This window comes from Hyalella azteca, unplaced genomic scaffold (genome assembly GCF_000764305.2).
Source record: "Hyalella azteca isolate HAZT.00-mixed unplaced genomic scaffold, Hazt_2.0.2 contig4627, whole genome shotgun sequence".
In the NCBI taxonomy this organism is placed as follows: domain Eukaryota; kingdom Metazoa; phylum Arthropoda; class Malacostraca; order Amphipoda; family Hyalellidae; genus Hyalella; species Hyalella azteca.
In genome coordinates, this window is record NW_025934840.1 from 584,848 (window position 1) to 603,140 (window position 18,293).

Consider the following 18,293-nt stretch of genomic DNA (forward strand, 5'->3'; position numbering starts at 1 on the left):
CTTTAATGGCATTTTATACTTTATTCTGAACTACGGAAGGACTATTATAAAATTTTACGATTCGGTAATCTGTATGTGTATAATCTTATATATATATATATATAAGATCTATAATCTTATAAGATCTGAATCTGAATATAAGAATATAAGATCTATAATCTTATATTCAGTAATCTATAATCAGGAAACTACTCATAATAAATAAATAGACATGACGATACAAGAGGCAACCGCACGAGCTCGCTCACTAATGCATTGATGCGTCATGCGACACTCTTGTGCCAAATGCGTCATGCGGCGTCATGGCAGGGCTCATGACAAGGGTCACTAGACTTTCTGTAATTGATCAATTAATAGCACTTTTAATTTTTAATTTAATAATTTAACGAGGCTGACAATAATGAATGAAATGGACTGTCCTAATGCACATTATATTGGCTCTTTGGGACAGTATAGCTATAATTAGCATATTATATTAGCTCTTTAGCTATCATTCTGCTTCCCTCAGTCTCGATGAATATCATTTTTTGATCGTTAATTTAATTACATGAAACTCACTAAAACCTAATAATGTCTTTTACATTTGATATTAAATTTTTAATTATGTTCATGTCTGGGACATGAAATGTTTCTATAGCACGTCGTAACGTACCAAGTGAAATTTTATAATATCGCCTCGTACTTAATATATAACTTGTCAATTTGAAGAAATTATAAGGGATGTGATGAAATTTGTATAATTCTATCTCTTGATCTAGAAACGGACTCGAGCGCTATACTACGAAATTATGCTGTGTAAATTGGGCAATATTACCTGCAAAATAGTTTTGTAGCTAAAAATAACAGCGAATAATTTGCGGTACTCAGTCCAGATGAGCTTAGATGACGAGACTAGGTATTATTCTTAGTATGGTTCTTGTATTACTTAGTATGGTAATGTACTAGTCTTAGACGAGATTCTAAGACTAGTACCAAACCATCAGCACGAGATTGAAAAAAATTAGATCAGTACTCACTGCAGTGAGTGACAGAGAACGCAATTTCTCGTCCGTCCGTCCGCGAAGTCACGGTCGAACGGACGGACATGACGAGCATAATAGAGCCTTTTTCCAAAAATAAGAAAATGCGCTAAAAATAAAAAATTATACTTAAAATATGCATTTCCTGTATTTTAAATTAAATGTATAATTTGTTCATTCAATTGAATGTCGACTGAATCTGAATTGTTGTGCGGATGTAACTCAGAATGTCGACTGTGGTTGAGCTGTGCAGCGGATGTAACGCACATCGTCGAAGTTAAAGCGAGCGTTAGAAGGTCTTGCCAAAAAGGCACTGCGGTGTTGCCAGTCGCCGTGTTTATAATTAGCATCGAATAACAAAGAACGTCATGACCTCCTACACCTGAGCTTCTTTGACGTCACCAGACAGTCTGACGTCTGCTCGTTTTCACCTTATCAAGAAAATGTGAGAGAAAACTACCCTGCAATGGGAAACTTTTGATAAACATTGAGTTCATTTTCAATTTTAGGCAGTGACTTATTGAATTGTTCTGCCGATATTTTGTATTATATTGAGATTCTTTAGTCAACTCGGGGAATCAATCCAAGAATTTTGCAACCAGAGTGAAACATGAAAAATATTTGAATATTTGTAAATGAACTTAAACCAATTTTACACCAATTGCAGAAAAATGCATGGGGTTATCTATAGCAGACGTTCACTTACCCGTACAATTTACGGAACATTTCCTCCATGGCGTCGTTGTTGTTGTTGCGGTCGAGACATCGGTCGGATCCCGGCGCCGGGTCCACTGCGTTCGTCTGAGGCGCTGGAGCAGCAGCGGCCGAGTCTCCCACAGCCGCGCATTTGGCCCGTGATTGATCAGGAGCTGGAGCAGCAGCGGCCGAGTCTCCCACAGCCGCGCATTTGGCCCGCGATTGATCAGGAGCTGGAGCAGCAGCGGCCGAGTCTCCAGCAGCCGCGCATTTGGCCCGCGATTGATCAGGAGCTGGAGCAGCAGCGGCCGAGTCTCCCACAGCCGCGCATTTGGCCCGCGATTGATCAGGCGCTGGAGCAGCAGCGGCCGAGTCTCCGGCAGCCGCGCATTTGGCCCGTGATTGATCAGACGCTGGAGCAGCAGCCGCCGAGTCTCCAGCAGCCGCACATTTGGCCCACGATTGATCAGGCGCTGGAGCAGGAGCGGCCGAGTCTCCAGCAGCCGCGCATTTGGCCCGTAATTGATCAGGCGCTGGAGCAGAAGCGGCCGAGTCTCCAGCAGCCGCGCTCATGGCCCGTGATTGATCCTTCAGAGCTACCTCCGCCAGCGCTGCTGCTTGTGCTTCAGCCTGCAGTCTACTCTTCTCTCCGATCTTGTAGTTCTTGAGTTCGCTAAACCTTCTCTGCTTTACGGATGTGACCTCTCTTTCTCGAATTTCCTTTCCTGCCTCATGTTGCTTTGCTAGAGGAACTTCTGCCGGTAATTTATCCGTCATTCCTTCCTTGGCAATGTCGTCGACTTTTTGTCGAGGAGTCATAGCAGCGCTTGATTCCGATGACGTAATGATTGGCTTTGGTATTGCGTCAGCTTTTTTCTCTTCATTGCAGTGGGCTTCTGTGGCAACTCCGGAATCAGAACTGCCTACTAATTCGCGCGCGATACATTCTTTGGTTTTCATATCATTGATATTTATCAGTGATACAGTGGACATACTCTTCTGTGCTGGCTCAGTAATGGACGTCGTAGGTGACATTGGAGTCGTGTCGACTCTAGCAGCCAGCAAAATATTCGACGCATTGGAAAGGTTCGTATTAGACGCAGAGTTGCCTGAAACAACACTTTGAATTTTGGAAACATCGCCTGACAGAGTTTCGACTCCCACAGCTTCGGGCTTAACTTCTACATAAGAGATTTCTGCTTCCGAAATTGGATGTTCAACCTGGTTATTTGTAGAAGCTTTGAACGTGTGGTTAATTGCAGCTAGATTATGTCCAATTATTTTATTTTTCTTGAATTGGGCTGGGAAGACTTGGCTCCTAACTGGATTGCATTTTAGCAACGTTCCAGTTCCTTCACTTGGTGGGCTAGCTTCATCAATTGAAGTCCTGCGCAGTTCAACTTTAGAAAGACTTTCTTTTGAAGCTTCCTGAGAGTTGGTCATCTCGGTGATTGCGTTCGAGGCCGATGTAGGCACATGGGTTGCCTCGAAGGGAACGCTTTGCTGAGGAAGCAAGGTTGCTTGTAAGGCTTGGGTCATTGATCTAGTTGATGATATGGAGGAAGTTCGTTGCTTCGGGGAAACGAAATTTGTTTGTGAAGGGAACATGGGTAATGTTTGAGGTAACATTTCTGATTGGGTGCTCTGTAACGCACTCATTAGTGTTCCAAAGGCTTCCGTGTTATGGTCTGCCAAATTTTCAGGCGTACTGATGGAAAAATCGGCCATTGTCATCAAATTGTTCGACGATCCACGATTTGATGTGTTCTCTGTCAAGTCTCCTTGACTGTACGCGAAATTAGGCTGCGATGCACATCCAGGACCTTGCGTCTGCGACAAGCGGCGGTTGATGTGATGACCAAGAATCTGTTTTGCTTGAACTCGAGGTTGAAATCCTGAGAAATTTCCTTTTCGAAGTCCGTTACCTCTCAGGAAGCCGGGAATCTTCTCGCTCACAGATTCATTTCCGACCAGTAACTGATCTTGTGAAACTCCCGAGTTGGGTGATGAAACTCTACGACCTAATTTAGGAGATTTAATCATCTGGCTTTTAAAGAAAGGGTTTTTCGGTTCATTAGGGGAGCTGTCGAGGCTAGCGTTTAGAGGCTGGTCGAGTACCACGCCGTTTATGCAAGGCATGGGAGCGGGCTTGAGTTGACGCTGTTTCATCAGAATTTGTTGTTGGATATCCGCTTGTTGAAGGCTTATTTCAGGGGACTGAAGCGGTGAAGTCTGTATAAACTTCGGTGAAGTCTGATCCATCACTTGCGACATTGGAGTCGAAAATTTCTGTGGTTGTTGAGGTGTTTGAGGACCTAGCTCCAGCTTTTGTATTTGTTGACTATATTGTTGTTTTACAGGTTGCTGCAGATCAAACGATTGATCAATTATAATGCCTAAATTTGGTAGTTGTTCATTATGTTGCCTGTGAGTTTCTAGACTATGTTGAGACTCAGATGCATTTTGATGAAATTGATTTATGGCATCTTGAATTCGTGATTCATTATCACTTACGGATCCATTTTGCTTAGCATTTATCGGTAATTGAATTTGATTAGTCTGCTCCTGCTTTGGAAGTTCAAGCGAAGTTTGAGCAGGGGACTGTTGTTGCTGTGGAGCTTGTAATTGATGCAATGGTTGCACATTAACGAGAGGCACTTGGCTATTCACCAACACAATAGAAGTAGCCCCCGCGTTTTGCTGCACTGGGGTTCCCCTCCTACAAGTCGTCGCCTGCAAATTTCCATCGGCTGTGGGAGCAACATTCACTGAAACTGTAGAACTCTTCTTCCCGCTCCCTGACGCTGTATCGCTCTTAACTTCAGCCTTCTGTTTTGGAGCCGGCGAGTCAGGGCCCTTAGTGAGAACTTTTCCTTGAGGTCTTTGCCCCGGATTTCGGACGGGACTCTTATTAGTTGGAGCTGAATGACCTTTTTTAGAACCAGAATTCGACATGGGATGGTTCTTCCTCGCTGGAGGCACAGGGATCGTTCCTTTCACGCCTGGTGGCGTCGGGGATTTTCTAGGAGCTACTGAATTGTTCACCATTTAGGCCGAGTTGTTGGTATCTTTTCAGAATATATTTATAAAAAGAAGTAAGTGCATCAAACACCAGCGCTTCAGAGGCGCTCCACTTTTAGTATGAAATATTTGATGAATAAACAAGGAACAATTCGTTGGCTCAATCCTTGCAACTTAAAACACTTCACGTTTCCGAGTTATTCTCGTGTCTATTACCGCCTATTATGACGACTTTAAATCAACTCTGTCACCTTATCTATCCGATTTACAACAACGTGTATCTGTAGGGATCAAATTGAAGAATTTATCATATTAGGGGACTGAACTACTTCTTTTAATGACCGTAATTCTTATATTCACTACACAACAAATACCGAAGATGTTCTAATTACGACTTTGCCAGACAATAATTTAATTATATCCAGACCACATCCTATTAGAAGAAAGACCGGAGCCTTAACAAGCCCATTGGCTCCGAGGCAACGACTGACACTTCCAAACGAATTCACACCACAATCGATTATTTATTTAGTTCATATACCTGCAATGAGGGGCTGTATAAATACATATAACCATGGGTCAAAATTTTTAGGTATAAAATAAGCCCTGTTACCAAAGTATAGCCGTAGCATGCAATAACTACTTTCAGAATCAGAGCTAGAAGCTGCAGACTGCGCTGTAAGACAGTAATCCAGACCAGTGACTTCCCAGTGAAAATTTACAGACGCGCTAGCTTCTGATTTGGATTACCAGAAGCTGGGGCGACTCTAAATTTTGTTAGGGTTACTGCTCAATGATGAGAGCGCCGTAAATCTTCAGACAATGCTTAAGTATGCTCGCTTATATATTATCAAACATGCTCGCTTATAACGGCTGTTCTGCAGCCGGTCTCACATACTCCGGCCTGGCTTTTACTGGCCTAACCTATTCACACTGCCCTGATTTACAATTTTTGTGTAGCCAATGACTGTCCCTACCCGCTCATTTGCCCCGCCTCTCTAACTTTCTGCAGCCAATGAGATTAGGATAGGTCCGCTAAGGTTTGTTTTTGTGTTTAGAAATGTAACGTTAGTAGGTTAGGCCGGAGTAGGTTTGGCCAGATGCATGCTGTGAACATTCCGGGATATGGCTTTATGCAATTGACCACATTACATTTGACTGTTATGCCCTCTAGCGCGCTCACCCTTGGATAGGAAAATTAACCAAAGTGTTATGTTGGGCCAAGTCTGATCACTGTCGTGCACTCCCTCCACCATATGTGACTAAACATCAACTTAACATTTAACAAATTAACTTAACATTAACATCTTCTTAACATTATCATGCCGGTCCAGCTTAACGCGTGGAAATAAGTTAAAACGTTTTTTCCTGCGTTTCTATGTAATAACGCCATTCAAAGCAACATTAACGAAATTATTTCGACCTTACAATACACTACAGTTTACAATTACCAAGCTAATTCCCGCTCTACCATGTTAATGAAGCAATTAAGGGGGGCTTCTATGCCGCCCTGTTGACTCAACGTATTATGCGGCTGGCGTCGCTCTAATGAAACGCACGCGATACAATCAAGCGCTACTTGCGGCGCCGGGAGCGCCTGTTTTATGAAGAATTTTATTAATTTTGTGCCTTAGCCGCCATGCTGCTATGCTGCTGCTCTCTGATGACTGCACCGCGAGGCAATTTATGAGACCTCCTTTGTTCGTCATGTGCATATCTTTTCATGGGATTTTCCTCGTTAGGGAAGATTTATTATAAAATAGATCGCGTCATAACGCATGTATAATTTTAAAGTGAAGGTCCTTAAAATTGCCGGGTGACATTTTTCAAAATGTTCAATAAGACGTCGAAAGAAAACGACGTTAAGATTTTAATCGCGTAGACGGAGAAGCTACGCAAACATTAGCTTATACGGCACGCCACTGAAAGAACTTGAAGGTAAGATCAGACCTGCAATAAGGTTGATTTTAAATGTAAGTCTATACTGTAGCACGCATGATGTTGGAAGGGCCCCGCATAGTCTAAATTCAGCGATGCGGATCAAAAATACGTGCAGTTTTAAATTAAAATCTGATATGTATCAAAATACATGATACAAATAAATAGTAGTACAGGGTTATTCTCAATGATAAACCCAATTTAATAAATGCATATTTATTTAAGTGTTATTTCGAAATGAATCATTTATATTTTTATCTCTTTTTGAAGCCACTCTGGAATAACTAGAGAGTGTGAACATTTTTTATATGAATGGGAGCATCTTACAGTACGTAAATAATCTTCATTTATTTTGTTTTTTGGAAAAATCTCTCAGATTGTGAATAATCTTTAGATATTATCTATAACGCTTCACTCCAATACGAAAAATATTCAGAAGACCATCCATATGAATACGAGTATTCGAATACTAGAGCAGGATTTCTTTGCATATACCAATAAATAATAATGTTATATAGGGTACATATATAAAATCAATATGCACCCAATTTGTGTATGTTACTTCTTTATTGTAAACAAGACTTGGATAGCAATGGCAGGCATTCAAATAAAATTTGTCTCTTTCCGTGAATAAGTAAATGCAATGTTGCATCAATTCAATTATTCCCATGAATTTTTCCATTATGTGCCAAAGTAAAGAATGCCTGTGTTTGAAATGCTTAGGAATGAATGTGATGACGCACAATCTCATTCCTTTTGTAAATTGTTTTAAGTTACCTAGAAAAAGCCAAAAGATCAACTTCAGCATATCCACTTCATTTAAATGTTTAAAATTACCGCTCTGTTTAATCTTCCCCAAAACAATTAACATTTAGAACAATAAAAAATGAGCACATCTCATTTCTTGTATACGGAATACTGTTAAATACACTGAACACAAATTTGCGTAACTATATTGACGTATAAAAATGAATTTCAGGACGCAGATAATATTGCAACTTGAACGCGAAATGCAAAATGAATGGAGAGCCATTCGAATTATTAACCAGTCTAAGTCACGTAATTTTAAGTATATATCCAAGAGCAATTAGTGAGTTTCCGAGATGCTACCCGATTGGAAATTCAAGCAATATTTAAAAGGAGGGAAACCAGTTTTATCGAAGATTTTCATTCGATAATTTGAATGTTACCTCGACATACGAGAAGAGCAAGACCAATTCAGCTGGTAGGAGAAAACAAATGTTCCACTCAATTCTAACGTAATTAATGTTATATTTTAATCATTTGTTCCAACGAAAACCACTACACGGAATCTTTGAGCCCAAACATATTGAATTTAGGGTATTATTTTGACCCCGATTTCTCTGAATTTAGGGTATTGAATTTAGGGCACTTATTATTTAGGGTATTGAATTTTGATTGAATTTATGATTTTATTTTGACCCCGATTTCTCTGAATTTGGGTATTAAATTTAGGGTGTTGAATTTAGGGTATTGAATTTATGGTATTGAATTTAGGGTGTTGAATTTAGGGTATTGCATTCAGGGTATTAAATTTTTAGTGAATTTAGGGTATTATTTTGACCCCGATTTCTGTAAGCAGACATGGCGCAAGGAGAGCTTAGAGTGCAGTGTCAGGCGCCAAGTGTGACGCTCGAGGGTTGGGCGAGGCTCGGACTGAAACACTTTTAGGTTATGAGGTCAAGGTTTTATTTTAAAGCTATTGATAAGTAGAAATAATTTAAAGTTTAAACAATATGCTCAAAAATTCATGTTTTATATTTGTTTGACTGAAGAACAAAGAATTTTTTTAGCAAAAAGTTTCTTTTTGTAAATAATATTGTTGGTTTTCACAATAATTTTTGAAGTGATTTTCGCATTACAATTTTTTTTAGGTAATCTGCCTTTTTACGTATTTAAGTTGATCAAAATGTCATTATTCTATGTCTTATAAAATTATAATGAGCGTTGATACATTCGAAACGTTAACAGATTAAAAATGTCAAATTTAAACATTATTATCTTGTCTTCAACTAAACCTACATTTAATCTTTATTTTGGTCATCTGTCTATTTAAAAATGTAATTAGCCTAGAGTATTTGCCAAGTTGTGAAAGAACGTTATTCAGGTGTTCTCTTTTCTAGACTTACTTTCTGTACAAAACTTAAATCCCTATTCATGCTTTCTATGGTAATAGGTGGTCTTACAATCTCGCGATTATTTGAAAACAATCACATGAATTTTGGCACATTTACACCAGCAGGCTGTGTGCCTTAGTGGCGTTAGCAGGCTGTATGGCCCCGTGTAATTAGCAGGCCTTTTGGCCTCCGGAACATTAGCAAGCAGGCTGTGTGGCCCCTGCGGCGTTAGCAGGCCGTGTGGCCCCTGCGGCGTTAGCAGGCTGTGTGGCCCCTGCGGGACATTAGCAGGCTGTGTGGCCCTCGGGACATTAGCAGGCCGTGTGGCCCTCGGGACATTAGCAGGCTGAACAGGCTGTGTGGCTCTCGGGACATTAGCAGGCTGTGTGGCCCTCGGGACATTATCAGGCCGTCTGGGCCTCCGGAACATTAGCAGGCTGTGTGGCCCTGCAAAACCAGCCTTCCCTCCATAACCTTACCGCATCGCAGCCCTCGTTTTTACCTCGCAGCGCCCCAATTGCAAACTAAGCCTTCATTATCGAACTTGTTAACCGAAACTGCTACAACGTAAGACTGAGATCAAGTATTTGCGCAAAGGCAGCTCTAAAAGTTCTAAATAACGACAAGAGATCAAGAAGTGTACGTTAGGCTATAGATTATGTTTATAAAACTATGTAATGAGCAGCTTATGTGTTAATCTATCTGAGAATCAAAGGCGATTAGTTTACATTATGTATATAAAATACGCAACGTGCAGTTTTTTGTGTTAATCTATCGGAGAATCAAAGTTTAAATTAAAGCATTTATGACAGCCTAGCTGTGTCTCATGAGCGAGTTTTTGTTGCTGTTATTATTTTGTTGTTGTTATTATATATATAATAGTCCGCCCAATGAATGATGATTGATTGCGTCTTATTATGAAATTGAGACTAGCTAATTAAAAGCTTTATCATTGAGAATTTTCTACCTGAAAATATGAGCCGTGGGTGTGATTATACCAAATCAAACACAAGTATTTGCCGCAACAAAATAGAGAGAATTACATTTATTTTAATTTCAAGCTCTACAAAAAAATATTTATTGCGCGCTATTATATTAAATAAAATATAAACAGTGTAGAACAAGCGCGTTAATTTTTCATCAGGCATTTATTTAAAAATTCAAATAATTCTAATTCAAGCCCAATTAATAAACTTTAGCTTGCACCACATTTGGCACTTAGAGCTCTCAGTCTAGAAGAGCAAGAAAAAGCATACGTCATCATACAAAATTAAATCTCAATACATGAGAATAAATATAACGACGACTTTAAGGTTTAATATTAACTGGGCATAAATATAATAACTTCTTTAGTTATTTCATTCATGTGTAATTGAGAATAAGAATGGACTAAATTAATGTGAACACATATATCGATATCCATTCAGTATTTCGAATTGAGGCAGAAGAACACTAAATAACATTAAATATTAGTTTATTTCTATTGTTATTTAAAACTAATTATGTAAATATAAGTTGCATAAATATCTCAATTCAAATTCAAAACGTTTCAAACGAGCCATTTTTTGAAGATGTATTGAATATGATATAGAAATAGAAAAATTAATAAGAACTAGAGGTCTCTTTACACACCACGCAAACAATGAAATTTGTCTCAGTCTAAAATTCAGAAGATGTTAGTGATCATGCATCTATACGGCAGCCTATCTTCTGTGTTAAATACGAAAGATGCTATTTGTTTAGCTTTGAAGATGCTATTTGTATCGCTTTAAAGATTAAAGATGCTATTTGTATCGCTCTAAAGATGCTATTTGTATCGCTTTAAAGATGCTATTTGTATCGCTGTAAAGATGCTATTTGTATTGCTTTAAAGATGCTATTTGTATCGCTTTTAAAGATGCTATTTGTAGCGCTTTAAAGATGCTCTTTGTATCGCTTTAAAGATGCTATTTGTATCGCTTTAAAGATACTATTTGTATTTCTTTAAATATGCTATTTGTATCGCTTTAAAGATGCTATTTGTATCTCTTTAAAGATGCTATTTGTATCGCTTTAATGATGCTATTTGTATCGCTTTAAAGATGCTATTTGTATCGCTTTAAAGATGCCATTTGTATCTTTTAAAAATGCTATTTGTATCGCTTTAAAGATGCTATTTGTATCGCTTTAAAGATGCTATTTGTATCGCTTTAAAGATGCTATTTGTATCGCTTTAATATTATGGGAATAATAAATAAATAAAATAAATAAATAAATAAAAAACTGAATAAATATTAATATTTATTCAGTTCAATACAACCGGCGATTTATCGGAACCCATGATAGGCTGGCTGTCGGCCAGCGTAGACGCGACGTTAAATGAATCTTCAGGCTTTACGGATGAAGTGCGCAGTACACTGCATTATATTCTTATAGCTGCACATGTATATATACAACTGCCGTGCACTTGTATACATACAGCTGCGTTACACATGTATACATACAACTGCGTTGCACATGTATACATAAAGCGGCGTTGCACATGTATACATACAGATGCGTCGCACATGTATACATGCAGCTGCGATGCACATGTATACATACAGCTGCGTTGCACATGTATATATACAGCTGCGTTGCACATGTATACATACAGCTGCGTTGCACATGTATATATACAACTGCGTTGCACATGTATACATACAGTTGCGTTGCACATGTATACACACAACTGCGTTGCACATGTATACATACAGCTGCGTTGCACGTGTATACAAACAACTGCGTTACACATGTATGCATAAAACTGCGTTGCACATGTATACATACAGCTGCGTTGTACTTGTATACACACAACTGCGTTGCAGATGTATACATACAGCTGCGTTGCACATGTATACATACAGCTGCGTTGCATATGTATACACACAACTGCGTTGTATATGTATACATACAGCTGCATTGCACATGTATACACACAACTGCGTTGTATATTATACATACAGCTGCTCATGTGATGTGCGCTGCAGTTTTACGATGATACGGCTGCTGGCACCCAATGTTCATTGAAATTTCCCCACCAGCTCCCTGTGTCGTTGGAGTGAAACAACAACGATATTTCCTGCCACGTTTCTAACATTTAATTAAATTTTGCACTGCTTATCGGTACGCATTCATTTATTAACGTAATGAACAAATGAAATGGAAATAAATCAATTAGTAAAGTAAAATGCACTGTCAGGTTTCAAAATGGAAAAGAAATAAATAAGACATGAAATTAACGCTAGTATACGGCCTATCTATTTACTATTTACTCTTGAAATAGGAAATAGATAGGCCGTTTACTAGCGTTAATTTCATGTCTTATATATTTATTTTCCGTTTTGAAACCTGACAGTGCATTTCACTTTATTACTTTACTAATTGATTTATTTCTGTTTCTAGGACTGAACTTTTTCTGAACAGAATTTTGTGTTATGAACTGACGATGGAGCTGGACTCCGAAAAGTTTTCTCTTATAAAGATATGGTGAATTTTTGTGGTATTTTCTTTGCTTTTAAATTCCTGGTTAACTTGCGATTCAAGCAAACAAGTGATTTTAATACAAATGAAGTGAAAATTTGATTATTGGCAAGCTTATTCACTTATCGTGCAATTCACGATATATTTCTTACTCGTTACCTTTAAATAACGCAATATTTTCTATAATGACAAGACTAAAATAGCGGCACTCCGTTAATCAGCAGCTAAATAAGCAAGCATTGAGCTCTGCACAAAATAATAAACAAAGACTGAAGGCTTTTCATTTAGCAACTCAAAACAATGCTAAATTTACGTACTATATCAGCAGCCGTGCCCTCACTTCACTTCAAAAAGTCCGCGCATTTGCTTCATAAAAAGCTAAAAAAAATTATTCCTTCAAGTTCACCTTGCTTTGGACATCGCAGCCATAGAGTCAGGAACTTTGTTCCAAACCCTCGAGCGAAACTTGCCAGATAAAGAGAAAAAATACCAACGAAAAACCTACTCCATCTTCTCAGCTTGAGCTACATTCCAGCGAAATTTGTCAAAGGGAAAAACTACCACAGAAAAATTTACTCGAGTTTCTCAGCTTGAGCTACATTCCAGATGGCAAATAAGATGACACAGTGATCCTGGTCTCAGGGCGACAATGAGAAGATCAAAGGACCAGCCGTTGTAGAAACAAGCCAGGCCGTTGTAGAAACAGCCGTTGGAAACAAGCCAGGCCGTTGTAGAAACAGCCGTTGGAAACAAGCCAGGCCGTTGTAGAAACAGCCGTTAGAAACAAGCCAGGCCGTTGCAGAAACAACCGTTTGAAACAAGCCAGGCCATTTTAGAAACATCCGTAGGAAACAAGCCAGGCCGTTGTAGAAACAAGCCAGGCCGCTGTAGAAACAGCCGTTGGAAACAAGCCAGGCCGTTGTAGAAACAGCCGTTGTAAAAAAAATATAACTCAGTACTCACTGCAGTGAATGACAGAGAGCGCATTTTCTCGTCGACGAAAACGTTTTCACGGACGGACGGACGGACGGACAGACAGACAGACAGACAGACAGACAGACGGACATGACGAACACAATAGCGCCTTTTTTCCATAAATGAGAAAATGCGCTAGCAAGCCAGGCACCGACGTCTAACAAAATCAGACCCATCATCTCTGGCCCCAGAAATTGGAAGCGAAATAAGGTAGTTGTCTTGAGCCTGTATGACACTGCACGGCTCGTATGTTAAATTGCGTCTTACAAACCTGACAAGATTTAAATGAAGTTGAGCGTGGGTGTCGTCTTGCCAAAGCTACAGAGCACTCGCGAGCTCTCTATATTAAATTTCTGCATCTCAGAGAATGATTTTCTAGCTAATTTCAGCGAGCATAATATCCTTGTGTTATACAGAGGGTTTTGAATGTAGGTGTGTTAATAAAGTTCTTCTAGTTGAGAGGGTTTGGTTATGGCAACAAATGGTTACTTAACTTAAAGAATAGGAATAAATTGAAAAGCTTCTCGTAGCGTAACAATAAATGAAATTAAATTATTGAATGTGAGTGTAGTAATAATGTTCTTATTGTTGAAAGGGTTTAGTTGTGGCAACAAATGGTTATTTAACTAAATGAATAGGAATAAATTCTATTAGCATTTTTTAGTAGCGTAACAATAAATGAAAATCAATTAGTAGATTTGGAATAATTAACTTTAGTTATTAACTTATTTTTGATGGCAACAAAAGCGGCTGAAAAATTGTTTAGACATATTTATTCTAATTAGCTGCTAATTTTTTAGCCGAGTGCAACCAAACAGCATATCCGCTTCAGACTATTTTTTTGTAACGTTGCACTGAAGTTGAAAATCGCTAAAAATAGTAAAGAATAAACGTGACATATTTTCGTCCGCCTAGTTTGTAAATATTATCAATGACTTTGCAAAATCTTACTAATCTTGCGAAAATTTCGTCAATTTCGTTTTCGAGCGTTTTAAACTTTTGTTTAAATTCACGTGGTCTCTACACTGACTAAGGACGTGACCTTCACACAGAGATCCTACTCAACACTTCAAGGGTTGGCTGAAAGATTATCTACAACTTTACCCGAGTCGCAAAGACACCATGGAGAAATTTCCCTCTTTTTTCAGAAATTCAATCTCTTGTTCCGAGACTTGCCTACAGAACACTGAGCTTGTCAATTGCTAAATAAAAACGTCATGAATAGTTCTTTGATTTCATGTTAAGAAATTTATAGCTGTACTTGCGGGTAGTTCACGAAAACATTAAAGGTAATTGTCCCACAACAATTAAAACTGAAAAGCCATAATTTGATGAATTACTTTTCACTTCTAGAGCGGACAAGTCATAGGTAAATGAATTACATTTCACCTCTAGAGCGGCCAGTCATAGGTTGAATAATTACATTTCACTTGTAGAGCGGCCAAGTCATAGTGTGATGAATAACATTTCACTTCAAGAGCGGAAAAATCATAGGGTGATAAATTACATTTCATATCAAGAGCGGTCAAGTCTAGGTTGAAGAATAACATTTCATTTCTAGAGCGGTAAAATCATAGGTTGATGAATTACATTTCACTTCTAGTAATCACTGTGAGTAATCATCGAGTAAGGTAAAACGTATGGAATCAATAAATTTGAATTCATTCTAATGGTTTTTCTTGGTAAAGAGCGACCAAATCAGAGAGTGATGCATGACATTTCACTTCTAGAGCAGTCAAATCATAGGGTGAAAAATTACTTTTCACTTCTAGAGCGGTCTAGTCACTTAAACTAACAGCTTCACTTGCCACAGAGCCTCTGAGCCCCTCAGCTGCTGCCTCCACTGAGGAGCTGAGTGCTCAGCGGCAGTGCCACCCACAGCCAGCTGCAGCTGAAGCGTGCAGCTGCAGCTGAAGCGTGCAGCTGCAGCTGAGCCGTATAGCTGCAGTGCCACGTCTATAGCTGCCAATTTCCGCAGCTGCAGCTAAAGAACATCGCACGCTTGCCCTCTATTGCACACAGAAATATCAATGGGTCGTGTTGTATAAACAGTGTCAAACTTTCAGTATGGAAAATTGATGAGCCTGTATTTTAGCGCATTTTCTCATGTATGGGAAAAAGGCGCTATTGTGGTTGTCATGTCTGCCCGTCCGTCTGTCCGTCCGTCTGTCCGTCCGTGACTTCAAGTTTTCATCGACGAGAAAATGCGCTCTCTGTCACTCACTGCAGTGAGTACTGATATATATTTTTTTTGTCGACCTTAGTCAGGAAGATGACCCGAAAAATATAACTCAGTATACTCACTGCAGTGAGAGACAGAGAGCGCATTTTCTCGTCGACGAAAACTTGAGGTCACGGACTGACGGACAGACGGACGGACGGACAGACAGACAGACCAGTACTCACTGCAGTGAGTGACAGAGAGAGCATTTTCTCGTCGACGAAAGCTTGAGGTCACGGACGGACGGACGGACAGACAGACAGACGGACATGGCGAGCACAATAGTGCATTTTTTCCATAAATGGGAAAATGCGCTAAAAAGGCGCTTTTGTTCTCGTCATGTCTGCCCGTCCGTCCGTCCGTCCGTCCGTGACTTCACGGACGGACGGAAAATGCGCTCTCTGTCACTCACTGCAGTGAGTACTGATCTAATTTTTTGGCCGACCTTAGTCAGGAAGACGACCCAAGCATGAGCACATCGTTTATTTGGACAAGTCCCACTCATTTCTCTCCATGCAAGTGCTGCTAAATTTACTTATGCGGCGATGTTTGTTGTTTGAGGAGTTTTACCTTCAAGGAAGTGGAATTACTTTTTCGACTTGAATTAAGCTTTTGTAATTTCCTACGACATTCATGGGGTTTAGTCTAACTCATTTGAATTAATTTGTGATAGGGTAGTTTGCGCTATTGTCAAAGTTGAAATTATGCACGGACGCTCTCCATCAAAAAAAAAAAAAATCTACGCTGGCAATCAAAGTTGGATCAATTCATGTCAGCTCCACCATATCTCTTAATTTAAAATAGATTTATTTAGTATAGTATAAGTACAGTATATAGTAGAGTATAAGTATTTAGGAGTATATCATGTATATAGTAGATTTATTTAGTGTAAGTCAATTATATTTATATAACATATAATATAATAGTCAGTACGAGGATGTTGAATCTTATGTGTTTTTTATGCGCTAGGATTGGATCATACGAAATTAGGTGAAAAATATGAATATCTTTTCCCGCTCAACGTTATACAATGTGTCTGATATTATTTGCAAGCAAGTATGAGTGTCTCAGGTTATTTTTAGCGCATTTTCTCATTTATGGAAGAAATGCAATATTGTGCTCGCCATGTCCGTCTGTCTGTCCGTCCGTGACCTCAAGTTTTCGTCGAGAGAAAATGCGCTCTCTGTCACTCACTGCAGTGAGTGCTGAGTTAATTTTTTTGTTGTATTATTTGTTAATGCACACACTATCATAAAGAATTATTAAATACTTTTTCGGGCATTTTCGAAAATTCAACAGTTAACTATGTATGGCGTCGGCCGATGGCTGTTAGCCAATCCTGGGAGTTGAATCTTCCCTTTGGGGAGGAAGTTTTCAATTATGGATTGTTGCCAAGAAATGAATTGTATAAGTTACATTATCGTCTCTCATTCTCCATTTCAAGGAATTAAATGACAAACTCAACATTTAGTTAAATTTAATAGAATTTGTCGTGTGTTTTTAGCGCATTTTCTCATTTATGGAAAAAAGGCGCTACTGTGCTCGTCATGTCCGTCCGTCCGTCCGTGACTTAACGTTCCAGATCTAATTTTTTACGTGTGCCTGCAAAAGCTCACAAGTTTCCCTTAAATGACTTCAGAAACAATATGCGTCATAAATTGAACAGAATAATATCACATCAGTGCTTTTGCTTACTATGATTATTGGCTGAAGTACCGAAAGTTTTATTCTAGCTTAGACGAAATCATTTCATAAGATTCTAGAATTTAATAAATTATTTTACAAACTTTGACACGGAGCCAAGCTTTATTCCGTCGCAACGAAACAAAGGAAATTTTAAGATTAAATTTCATGTACCAAAAACTTCGAGAAATGAGAGAACGGTTGTCAGCCTGAGACAATGATAACCATTATATTTTATTTATTTTACAATTGAAAACCTTTTGTATAACAAGAAAACCTGCCTCTTAAAAGGTCGAGGGGGTACTCTGGCTAAATTAGATAAAAATGCTTTTAGTTTACCAGCGCACTTTTGTAACAGGAAACTGACGACACCAATTTAAATTTCGAAAATTAGGATTAAATTTAAAACCTGACAACTGGCACAGCTGGAGTGAACCTGAACACCCATACCCCGACGTGTACATTGTGCTGCAGCTTCAACAGTACATTTGTGCTTTATCATCACTTGACACGTTGACTACGTATTGGTACATATGCGTACCACGAAATGTATTTCTCCAGGACGTAGTGGTACATAATTCAGGTTGACTAAAATCGGCCAAATATGAGAACAATAAAGGCCAAAAAGGCCGATAACTCAATATATACTAGTTTATTTGTAGCTTCTGCTATAAAAATTCCATTTATTTTCTTTTTGCAGTATTTAAAATTTAATTAGGAAGTACCCCTATCATAAATTTTAGCCGGCCAACGCAATTGAGAAAAACTAAATCACGGAAATTGTTCGGAAAAAATGACCGTCTGGCAAAACTGTTTAAAAACGGTACTAAAAATGAAATAATAGTACAAGATGAAGCAATCGTAGTCAACATGTTAACATCATCTCTTGGTATGTCTGCATTGCAGCTCATATCTTCAACATTATCAACTGTCGACTGCAAAAGCTACGATTTAGCGTATTTTACATAAGCAAGCAATTTTGTGTATTTTACCCTATATATAAATTATTCATAGGGATTTTCCAAATCATCTTTTCTAAATTCACAAATGAACTAATTGATCAAATTTTCATTACAAGCAAGAATAATTTCATGGAAACAC

The 18,293-nt window shown here is 38.7% G+C and overlaps 1 protein-coding gene across 1 annotated transcript in view; it reads right to left on the reverse strand.

Annotated features, from left to right (window-relative positions):
• Window positions 1–5,011, reverse strand: part of LOC108665352 (calponin homology domain-containing protein DDB_G0272472) — a 54,881-nt gene extending 49,870 nt beyond the window's left edge. Inside the window, exon 1 of the mRNA XM_047880083.1 lies at window positions 1,726–5,011. Within this exon, the coding sequence (XP_047736039.1) occupies window positions 1,726–4,763 (3,038 nt within the window). The 5' untranslated portion in view covers window positions 4,764–5,011. The remainder of the gene's footprint in view (window positions 1–1,725) is intronic.
• Window positions 5,012–18,293: the final 13,282 nt, after the last annotated feature.